We start from the raw sequence: 12,104 nt of genomic DNA on the forward strand, positions 1-12,104 counted from the left end.
TCTCTACTTCTACTCTACTTCTATCTACTTCTATCTATTCATCATAAATCCACGAAAACAATACTATTTTATGCCCTATGCTATAGATAAGCACTGAAAATCATTTATTATTAGTATTATTATTATTATTATTATTGTTATTATTACTATTATTGTTATTATTATTATTATTATTATTATTTTTATTACTGTTATTATTTTATTATTATTAATATTACTATTATTATTATTATTATCTGTAGGTCAAGGAATGTGGCTGCTGGGAGTAACAGCTCTGGAGTCTGCAATATCAAGTTTATCCTATGGCTGGCTCTGGGGGGGACTTCTCTTTGTTCTCATAGTTCTAGGTAAGAACAAATAATTGAAATTAAAGGAATTCACGTGAAACTAACTAGATCTGAGGAAGTCCTAGTCGTATCAAAGATTTTTTATCTTAAAGCCTGGTATGATTACTGATTACTGATTACTGATATATTATACATGGTTACCCACACAGGATTAGACTGTAAAGACGACATGAAACTCTAAAAATATGGCGATTTGAAGCTTGATTTTTGTTTTCTGCTTTCAATTGAGTATTTTGATGGTTTACTAAATGTCTAAGGACATTCAATGAACCCTGAAGGCAAGAAAACGGACTAATCGAATTCGTACAATCTTCTCTGAAGTCTCATCTTTTTGTCGGTAACCCTGTTCAGAACAGAAAATTCGAAAAATTTATTTTTAATTTGGAAAATATGAGGTTCATGAGTTTTTTTCATTTTGAGTTTTCATATTGTTACACCAACAACAAAATATTTACACATAATAAACAACAATTTCTCAATCTTAAAATGTGTTTTTATTAAGTTTGTATATCTTCCATCTTTGGATATCTGGAGGTTATGACTGGAAGTATTGTGGCAATTCGACCTTCACTCATTCCGTACAGGTAACTTAACCATATTAGAAATATTTTATTTTATTTCTTTATTTCTTGTTGTGCATTTTTATTTTTTTAGGCCACTCATTACATTCCTTATCCTCGTGGTCTTCTTTCTACTGGATATATTCATGACTACTCAGGTAATACAGCAAAATCTTGATGGAAGGATCTAATTAATCTTTTCTTGGAAATGAACGGCCATCTTGAATTGAATTTTATTTGGTTTGGAAAATTAAGGTTTGTGAGATTAAATCTTTTTCCGCCAACTTTCTTCCATAAAGTCTTTATGAGTCTCCGTATTTTCCAAAAATGTGAACCATTTCTAAAAATGTCCATTATATGGCTTTCATTAATCTACATGGATTCTCTGCAATCTTCAATAGTTATCCGTGATCTCCAATGATGCTTTGTGATCTCCAATGATTATCTGTGATCTCCAATAATTTTCTGTGATCTCCAATGGGGTTCTGTGATGTACAAAGATTCTCCGTGATCTCTACTGGTTATCTGTGATCTCCAATGATTCCCTGTGATCTCTGATGGTTCTTTGTGATCTACACTTTTTCTTAGTGATCTCCAATGGTTAGCTGTGATCTCCAATGATTGTCTGTGATCTCCAATGATTCCCTGTGATCTCCAGTAATTATCTGTGATCTCCTATAATTTTCCGTGATCTCCAATTTTTTCTGTGATCTACAATGATTCTCCGTAATCATCAATGGTTAAATGTAATCTTCAAAGATTCTCCTTGACCTCTAATGATGCTATGTTATCTCTAATGGTTCAATTTAATCTCCAATGATTATCTGTGATCTCCAAAGATTCCCTGTGATTCTTTCTGTTTCTTTGTGATCTCTGATAAATATTACAGATCTCAAATCGTGTGCTTTGTTGTCCGATTTAACTTTTGCTTAAATCATTGCGGATCTTGTGATTTCCGGCAGGGTTTCTTGCTGCAGGCTCTCTCAAACATTCTTAATCTGAACAATTTCCAATTATCTCTGAACAGGGTGACTCAAAAATGTTGCATCGTATATGTTTATTAGTAAATGCCTAGCATGGGTTTTTATATGATAAATAAATAAATATGATTTTGATCGCAACAGTCTTGTACTTTCTGAATTTTGCAATTATTTCTCGGGCGCATACGAACATAAATATTTTTTTAGAAAAGGAAAGTCTTCTCCAAAATTTATATTTATTTTTTGTGAATATTTTGTTGTTCATCCTGTATTAAACAACTAAGAACTAAAGCATGCCGTCATGGTCTGAAACCTAGATTTTCCGATTTTTTTCTGACATATTTACAAAAATTGTTATATTCTTTCAAATTTAACTGTTTCTTACTTTTCAATTGTAGCCGGAATTCCCGTTTGAAACATTTTTTCACTGATTTATACCTGTTGTCCCCAGAGGTTTCAGAATTTAAAGATGTTGACATTGTATTTACCCCCCAAGTGAAGCCGGTTTAACCTATCGACCTGTCACCTATTTGCAAAACTTGGCATATATGTAGGAAGGATCTGGAATAAAACGAGACGACAGTTGGTTTAAAAATGAAGGCGCTAAAAAATAAAAACCTTACCCGGTCAAAATTGACCGTCCCGTCACGAATGGGTTAAAAACACCAATGGTTTGTTTGGTAATACTAAGCTTAAAATAATCAATGGTTTTTTTAGTGATGGTTTATATTGTTTATATTGCTTATATTGATTATATTGTTTATATTGTTTATATTGTTTATATTGTTTATATTGTTTATATTGTTTATATTGTTAATATTGATTATATTGTTTATTTTGTTTATATTGTTTATATTGTTCATTTTGTTTATATTGTTTATATTGTTTATATTGTTTATATTGTTTATATTGTTTGTATTTAGGGAGGAATAAATGTTTACCACCTGGTGAATACATATATAGCCACCTGGCCCCAGCTCCTTATTGTACTGCTAACTGTACTGCCTGCTGTACTCTGCCATGGAACCAGAAATATGATGAAGGAAGGAAAAATCGGAAAATTGTTTTGAAAAACAAATTAATTAAAGGGAGTGTTCGCGAAAAATGAAAGTGGGTCTTGGCTTACGGTAAAAAAATAAGCGCTTTTGATCGCTACTCATCTTACTTCTATCTGTTGCGTCTATAAAGAGAAACTGGTTAAAAACGACTCATACCGAAGAATGTAGCGTCCTTACTAATTCAGAAAGTTGCAATATATTGCTTGTATCGTAAATAAGCAATGATGACTTAAAAAAAAATTTATGAATTATTTTACTTGTTGTAAACAAATGGTATCTTTTAAACATGCCAGAAAACTTTGCACAATTATTGTCGTTATGTATCAATTATCAAAGTTTAAATCATAACGCTTATTATTACTTGAATTTTCCGTTATTTGTGTAGGATTTATCCGAGATGAGTAAAGTATGTTTTCATCATTTTGTAACATCTCAAGAGTTTAGGAAACGGAGGAGCATGTTAATAAACGGTTGAATAATTTGGTTTCCTGTAAATCCCTAAAGTGGAGTACATGTCTTAATCTAAGCACATTATTATTATCATTTTTAGCATTAAAAAAATGCCATTTCTTCATTTCATCATTTTATGAAAAATTCCTCGAAATTTTCAAATTTCTTATTATTTCTTTCTTAGTCCCCAAAAAGAAGAAATCATTCTTCCATATTATTTTCATTATTAGAAATGTTTTATTTTTCAGATATATTTTTATTTTCATTTTTGATTGATACGTTTTTTTATTGTTTTTTCACTTTATTAATTCCAGAGAATGAATATCAAATTACTTTTGTTTTGTTGAAATCTTGACAAAAGTTATAATTTTAGCAAATTGATCATTTATATCATTTTATTTTCAGCATTTGAAAGGATGTGTTCGACCAACTGACCGCTACTATAGAAATGAACACCTTGAGCTGGCAGCTGAACAGAATAATAGAAATGTTTCAGTTGTCTAACTTTTTTTTTATCAAAGGGAGTGTTCTCAAAAAATGAAAGGGGTTATAGTCTGACGTAGAAAAAGTATCGATGGTGATAGCTACTAATCTTACTTCTATCTGTTGCGTCTATAAAGAGAAAATTGCTAAAAACGACTCACTTTAAGAACGTAGCGTTCATACAAATTCAGAAAGTTGCAACATTCGACTCGGATCGTAAAAAAAATCAATTTCATTCCAAACAAACTATTCAAATATTACAACCATTAATCATCAATTATTTTTTGACGCATTCGTATATAGTTTATATTTTATATATTTTTTACTTTAAAGGACGTTCATTTGACCGCTATAGATGTCTCTGTCTAGAGTAACAAGTAAAAAATATTATAAAATATCAACTATATGCGATTAGTATATTTAGAAATTTGTGGCGCTTTACACAAATTGTATTCAAATTTACACCAATTTAAATACATGAAAGAATTAATAAAAAATATTTCTAAAATTACTCCTCTCCCACAAAAAGAAAATCAATGCTTATGGCTGGACCGGAAAAATTACGATAATTTGTTATAGCTTATGATGTAGTCATAACCTAATAAAACATTTATCAGGTCTCTATTAATTTTTTTTCACAAAACAGACGTTTTTTATATTGATTGAATATTTGATTTTAACTCAAATTAAATGGAATATTTTTTTAATCTACGAAATCTTCCAGAAGGCAGAAACCAAGTAAAGATAGGGATAGCTATTGAGTCAAATTAATTGTATTGCTTTAAGGGACTCCATTGAGCTAGTAATATACCCAAATTACAACGTTACAATAAATCCTTATCTAAGTAAGAATATTACTTTTTAACTTGAAAAAGCGTTAACTTTAGGCCCTTTAAGGTTAACTTTAGGCCCTTTAAGGTTAACTTTAGGCCCTTTAAGGTTAACTTTAGGCCCTTTAAGGTTAAACGTTGTTCTCGTGTTCAACTGTCAACTAAGCTTTCGGAGTGTTCTGCAGTAATCTGCAGTGCACTGACCGAAGATATATATAGTGTTTAGTGGAGAGTGGTTTGTCTAAGGAATTGTTTTAATTTGAGGAAATGATATAATTACCTGTTTTTAAAAATCCTTGATTTCCTTTCCTAATTTTATTCAAGTTGTACTGTAGGTCATAATTACGATGTCAACGGGATAATCGTGGGGAGGGGGGGGGGGGGGAAGTCAAGGTTGTTTGTGCGTTTTATGCCTATACTATACAATTACAATTCTTTAGTTACTCCATACATTCTGTTGGCATTACAGACTGCACTTAATTACTCTTTACTTGAGTTTAATTTATTTATATCAAAGTTAAACAAACATCTCATCGTCTAGTTCCTAAACTTAAACATTAGCCGAACCAATAGCATTACTTACAATATTTTGTGACCCATAGAATGAAAAGATTTCATTTTTTATGTTATTTTTCAAATTTTTTGATAAATTGAAAAGGACTTTGGTCTTTGGCACAAACTCTGATTTTCTAGTCCCCATATCTTAGTAACCCAATGTCGTAGACCTTTGATATTTTAAACTATGGGCTCTTGCATGGCCAATTTGACCCTGAAAACATCGCATAAACCATAATTCCAATTTATAGTATTTCTGTTAATAAAACATCATATTTCAGGGTGGATTATGTTGGTCCCTGCACTTGTTGTCCCTGGACCATCTTCTGGCGCCACTGGCCACTTTCAGAATGTCCCTACCCCCCGGATGGGGGATGCCCCTGGGATGGGCCCTTTCCTTCCTCCCCTTGTCGCCCCTGGTGCTCGGGGGGCTTGTGCACCTTATATTCGGAGCTAGGGGTGTTCCAAGGGTTATGGTAAGTGCTATTATTTCAGGGCGGGAAAAAGGGGAAAATTAAAAAGTTGAGGGCTCCTACTAAAAATGAATGCACCCTCCCTCCCCCAACCAGTCCATTTAAAGGAGGCAAACATTTGTTTGTGCTTTTTTAGCATTGAAATCATGTAAACACCTCTAGCTTTTATCAATAATAGAATAACAATCTGTAGTCTAAACCCCCCCCCCCCCNGGGGTATAGTCTTAAGGAGAAAAATAAGCGTTGCGTTGCGTCTGTAAGGAGAAAATTGTTAAAAACTACTCATGCCGAAGAACGTAGCGTTCATACAAATTCAGAAAGTTGCAACATTCGACTCGGATCGTAAAAAAAATCAATTTCATTCCAAACAAACTATTCAAATATTACAACCATTAATCATCAATTATTTTTTGACGCATTCGTATATAGTTTATATTTTATATATTTTTTACTTTAAAGGACGTTCATTTGACCGCTATAGATGTCTCTGTCTAGAGTAACAAGTAAAAAATATTATAAAATATCAACTATATGCGAAATATGAAGGCATCAAATAATATTTTGATGATTTGTTTGGAATTAAATTGATTTTTTCTACGATCCGAGTCGACTGTTTCAACTTTTTGAATTTGTATGGACGCTACGTATTTTCGGTATGAGTCGTTTTTAACATTTTTCTCTTTGTAGACGCAACAGATAGAAGCAGGATTAGTAGCGATCACCATCGATAATTTTTCGACGTAAGCCTATACCCCTTTCATTTTTCGCGAACACTCCCTTTAAGTGCTCATACATTTTTAATCATAAAAGCTCAAAATTGTCAAATTTATTCCACCGTGTCTTGGTCGTCAAAAGTTTTCCAAAACTTAACATTAAAAACTTACATTCTACAATTAAAAATATTACGATTTGTGATTAAAAAATTGGAAAAAAACGTCGGCAAGATTTTTGAGCTTCAACCTTTAAAATTTTTTAAAAGTGTATTTTAAATCAAAGATCCTGGCTAGAGTATTATTTTGATTTGCTTATTTTTCTTGCGCAAATAACATTTGCAGAAAAGAGTTTTTTTTATTTTTATCCTTGTTGTTTTAAAATATACATTCTACCGTGCCTTCAATGGATTGTTTTTTTTTTTGAGAATAAACACAACTTCCAATTAAGAACACAGTTCACGCTCCACCGGTGTACATTTGAATATACGAGCTGGGTCAACCTTTCCGGCCCTACTTTGGACTGTACCGCCAATATACAAATACTAAAGCAGCAGAGGAGTGTGAATTCACACGTATGATGTAAGCCTATCTCCGGTTATAGATGTTTTGTTCTTAACTCCAAAAATTGCGTCATTTTGTCAATAGGCCAACAATACCTTTAAGCAATTAAAGGGCAAATATGCGCCCATAAAATTATAATGATTGTAAATGAAAAAGTTTATCTTTCTTGTAAAAACCTGTCTAGTCTTTAGATTTTAGATTTGGGCGTCAAACCCAAACGTTCATTAAACCAAACCAACAGAATTTCTAAAAATTAAGAAGAAACTGAAATATATTTTACCAAAATTGAAACACGAGTTTATTGTCAAGCATGTTCACATAATTCAATGATCTACTTGACTGATGCTCAGATGATAAAGTTTATGCTTTGAACATACTTTTGCTACAGTGAGACCGATCAAACTATGGAAAAGGAAAACGATTGTTGGACCTAAGGTATGATTTCAAATAGTTCAATAAACACGAAATTCCCAGAAATTTATCAAACTATTCGCTTTATAACAGCGTAAAATACATTTGAATTTTCTAAAATGGTATCTTCCTATTCCACAGTTTCATGAATACTACTGTATTAAGATATTTTCCTGTGTATGAGTTATTATCATAGTGTTTCATTATCGTGAAAAAATTAATGTTATGTATAGATATTTAAAATTTAAATGAAATAAAGCATGTTATAATAATTTTTTATTACGCCACGAAAAATATACAGATACGAGAGTTAAAACATGAAAACCACTGAACAAATTTTTAATAGTTTTTGTTACATCAATATTTGGCCAATATTTCATATTTATTTCTACATATCTGGAATAAATTTGTTAAGTTTTGATTCTTCAAAGAAGAGTTATAAAATATAGATAACATTTTCAATTATATTTCCATGCCAGGGGCTCAAAACCATGTTTTACAGTGAGACCTAAAAACTGTAGAAAGAGGACTGCATTCCACTCAAGTTTTATTTTCAAAACTGTTCAGTGAAGATGAAAACAGCAATATTAAAAATTTACACACGTGACACAACACAAACCTATCAACAGTTTTCAGTCAAGATACTTATAAACGTTTTCCTTTATACCAACCCAAAAAGCAAAAATGTCAAATGTTCTGTTCCACAGTTTTGCGGGTTTGCTATATGCAAATCACAAAAATCCGAATACTTCAAGATATATATAGATAGTTAATGAATATCTAAATTTCAGCACGTTAAATTTTACAAAAAAATAACCGACATTAACCGCTCTTGGCACCATGATATCTTCAATAATACAATAAAAACACTTTTTACACAATATACATATACTCAAAGCTGTGATTTCTGGCAAATAAGTGTTATGTGAGAAAATTTAATATAAAATTACTTTTAGATGATGATAAATTATAAATTAAATGTTTTAACATGTGAACGAATAAGATAATTTTTTTCCGTATCATTTTCTTTTTTTCTCGCTTAAAAATTCCCATATAATTGTGATTACAAGATATAAGATTCTAATGATAAATCATGAAAATAACTCTCAAAATTGAAAATAACTCTGAAAATAGAGTTTTTTATATGAAAACTTTTCCTTACATGGTGGGTTATTTCGAAAGAATCAACGAGTTGGAACGCATGTCAAAATGTAAGCACAGAATAATAAAAAGGGCAGTTCATTACCCAGCCTCCCATCATCACCCCCCCCCCCAAACATAATGCAAGAATTGTGTATCAGGTTTCTTATAATAATTTTACTTAATTTTTAAATTATGATTTATTTAATTGAACCTGCAATTCGAAGATAAAATTTTATATTATCATAAATGTTTCTCAAAATTTCATTTTCTAATTTTTAGGGAAAAAAGCTAAAAATCATTAACTCTTCAAACCTAGGTTGCTATTTAATATTTTGTAGGATAATCATCTTTCAAAGTTTTTCAGTACCATGAGACCACTGTGTTTTTTTACAATTAGAATTAAATTGTATAGTAACCTTTTAAAAAGTCAACCTCATTTTTTTCTATTTTCTTTTTTTTGTTTACAATTTGTTTGTTTTTTCTTAAGTAAGACAGTAATGTAACTTCAGTCTATTTTCCCCCTTTCTTTTATTTTTGATCAGCTGTTATTATTGTTCAGTACTTAGACCAATGTATTGTCTACAAGAAAATTTGTATTGAAAAATATTTAGCCAATTTTTTTCTTTCTTTTTTGTCAACAATTAACTTTTATTGTTCTTCAGTACTGAGACTATATTTATTTCCCGCAAGCAAATATTTTCACTTGTTTTGATTTGGCGAAGTACGCCAGACCACAGTTTAAGAAGAAGCATGTGAGAATGTTTCCTGTCGGGAAGTTTTGAGGGAGAAAGTACTGAAAGCTAAGATAGACTAGGCTAGGAAGGTAGAGCAGTACTCCAACTACTATCAGAGATTTAAAACTAATCACGTTCCGACTGATTGTATGTTCTGAGAGGATGAGATGACTGTGATTTCGTTTCAGATATTCCCGATTGAAGGTGTAGGAGAGGACCATTGCCATGAGGCTGAGTGTGAACGCAGTGGCTAGGATTACAGCATGGATATCCACAGCAGTGGATGGTTTTATACCACTGTAGAGGCCAACTTGTTCAGATATAAATTCTAAAAATGAGAACTCGTATGTTTAATCACATTTTGTAAATAAAAAAACATACTTCGCAAAGAAATTATTGAAAAAAAACAGGTTTTTTCATTTTGTTCAGGGGTTCCAATTTCTTTCTTATCCAATTTTTTCAAATAATTTCAGACATAAAACTTTATAATATGCATTATATTCTTTTATACTTTCTTACGATTTGATATAGTGTTATCCTCTAAAAGTATAGAAAAATGCACGAACTGAAAGTAAAACCTAGTTTTTCATAAACTTTTTTTCTGTGAGTATTAAGTATTCATATTTTATATTTATAAAGATTTGTTAACAATTGAAAACAATAACAATAAAATTTGGTGAGTTTTCCTATATACTTTCTTTTGTGAATTTTCAAGTAAATATGCATATTAATGAGACCATGTAACCGATATTTCTAAAAAGAGATTAACATCGTGGGCTGGAACATGTGACCCCCCCCCCTTTTCCCTTTCCCATCGACCGAACAAAGTGTTCTTCGAATAAGATATTCAATTGTGTATGCATTAAAAGCAAAATTAAAAGGTTATATTTAATATTGTAATAAATATTTGAATATTTTACTATTATCATTTTACTTAAAAGGTTATATTTAATATTGTAATAAATATTTGAATATTTTACTATTATCATTTTACTTGAAAGGTTATATTTAATATTGTGATAAATATTTGAATATTTTACTATTATCATTTTACTTGAAAGGTTATATTTAATATTGTAATAAATATTTGAATATTTTACTATTATCATTTTACTTGAAAGGTTATATTTAATATTGTAATAAATATTTGAATATTTTACTATTATCATTTTAATTACTTGAAAGGTTATATTTAATATTGTAATAAATATTTGAATATTTTACTATTATCATTTTACTTGAAAGGTTATATTTAATATTGTAATAAATATTTGAATATTTTACATTATCATTTTACTTGAAAGGTTATATTTAATATTGTAATAAATATTTGAATATTTTACATTATCATTTTACTTGAAAGGTCTAATTTAACAAATATAAGAACACAAGGTTTTAATTAAGGGTGCTTCGCGCATAGTAAAATTTGTGCTGACTTGCTTACTTTTGAATTTGTCTATGGAAATCATTTTTTCCCATGATATTTAAAATTCTTGCAATTTTCTTGGGGGAGGGGGAGGGGAGTTATATGTCATCAGTGGTGATTCAAGTCCTTGCAATCATCAAGGGGGGAAGGGTGAAATCCTTGTCATAGAAGATAGTCCAAATCAATACAATTATCGAGGGGATGAAAATGCTTGTCATAAAATTAATTACAATTATCCTAGGGAGTGAAATCCTTGTCATAGAAGATAGTTAAATAATTACAATTATCCAGGGGGGGGGGGATCTTTGTCATGCAATCCAATCTTTAATTTTACCTTAACCACAAACAGAACTCGGAAACTGCTGACAGCCAAGTACAAGAAGATGGTTGAGAAGGCAAGGTAGCTGTTGAACCAGCTCAGTATGACCGCCAGGAATCTGGGGAGATAGGACACTGTTGAAGTCCATATTGTCGCCGCACTCTTAAAATTTTATCTATTTGAAATTTGAAATTTTTTTATTTTTTGTTTAGTTAAATCATATTTAAAGATCCAAGATTTGAAAAGCAATATAAGTACAAGACCTTACAACCTTTACATTTTCTGCTAGAAATTTGTCATCTTTTTCCTCTGAAAAAAAGGATATCCTCATCATTTTTTCCAAGATGAAGTTTTAAAGGGATAATTGTAAGTTGAGCATATACCCAGTTTTAACTAAATGATTACTTGAATTGTTGTGAAAAAGTTCCCTTTCTTTCAGCATGAATCTTCTATTTATCATTCTATATTTTAGAACTAAAGGGACTGTTTTTGCAACATGGTACCCATCTGGTCATTAACATGGAAGATATCGTTATTTTTAGTTTGAAAAGTGTTCAATTTTGGAAATTTCATTAATTCATTCTGAAGCAAAGATGCAAATATAGCTTTATGGAGTTGAAATTGTAAATTTTCATGGAGTTGATGATGGATTCTTGGTTGAGTAAAAATAGAATCACTTGAATTTATAAACAGTCCCCGTTTAGATATTTTGCTTGTAGAACGTATTTGAGAATACGATTCATGGCCGGATGCTATAGAAACAGAGAGATTAAAAACAAAAATTACCACGACAGTGATGACGACGTTGTATTTCTCTACGATGTAGTAGTTGAGGATGATGATGAGGTTGATTTTCCCTGGACTGATGGACCTCTTGTAGATCCGAAGGATGTAGGTTAACCCGTTAGAGGAGAGGAGAAAGGCGAGGAAGATGAAGGAAATAATTGGACGGATTTGAAAAGGAAAATATCCAGGCTTAGATTCCATTCGTAGTTTTTCTACAAGTTAAAGGGACTGTAAACAGAATTTCATGTGACCCTCTGCGCAAAGAGGATAATGTC

General features: G+C 30.9%; 1 protein-coding gene and 1 long non-coding RNA gene across 2 annotated transcripts in view; one reads left to right on the forward strand and one right to left on the reverse strand.

Moving 5' to 3' along the window:
* LOC111698852 (sodium-dependent proline transporter) overlaps positions 1 to 3,420 on the forward strand; it is a 9,681-nt gene extending 6,261 nt beyond the window's left edge. The window contains exons 10-14 of the mRNA XM_023469354.1: positions 243 to 347; positions 850 to 931; positions 1,002 to 1,065; positions 2,811 to 2,930; positions 3,331 to 3,420. Coding sequence (XP_023325122.1) covers positions 243 to 347; positions 850 to 931; positions 1,002 to 1,065; positions 2,811 to 2,930; positions 3,331 to 3,420 — 461 coding nt within the window. The remainder of the gene's footprint in view (positions 1 to 242; positions 348 to 849; positions 932 to 1,001; positions 1,066 to 2,810; positions 2,931 to 3,330) is intronic.
* A 5,635-nt stretch (positions 3,421 to 9,055) lies between these two features.
* Positions 9,056 to 12,041, reverse strand: LOC111699125 (uncharacterized). The gene is made up of 3 exons (XR_002764693.1): positions 11,830 to 12,041; positions 11,059 to 11,205; positions 9,056 to 9,626 (listed from the first exon to the last, which is right to left on the reverse strand). It is a non-coding gene; the product is annotated as an uncharacterized LOC111699125 (long non-coding RNA).
* Between the last annotated feature and the right edge of the window lie 63 nt (positions 12,042 to 12,104).

The sequence above is a fragment of the Eurytemora carolleeae genome, unplaced genomic scaffold (assembly GCF_000591075.1).
Source record: "Eurytemora carolleeae unplaced genomic scaffold, Eaff_2.0 scaffold77, whole genome shotgun sequence".
In the NCBI taxonomy this organism is placed as follows: domain Eukaryota; kingdom Metazoa; phylum Arthropoda; class Copepoda; order Calanoida; family Temoridae; genus Eurytemora; species Eurytemora carolleeae.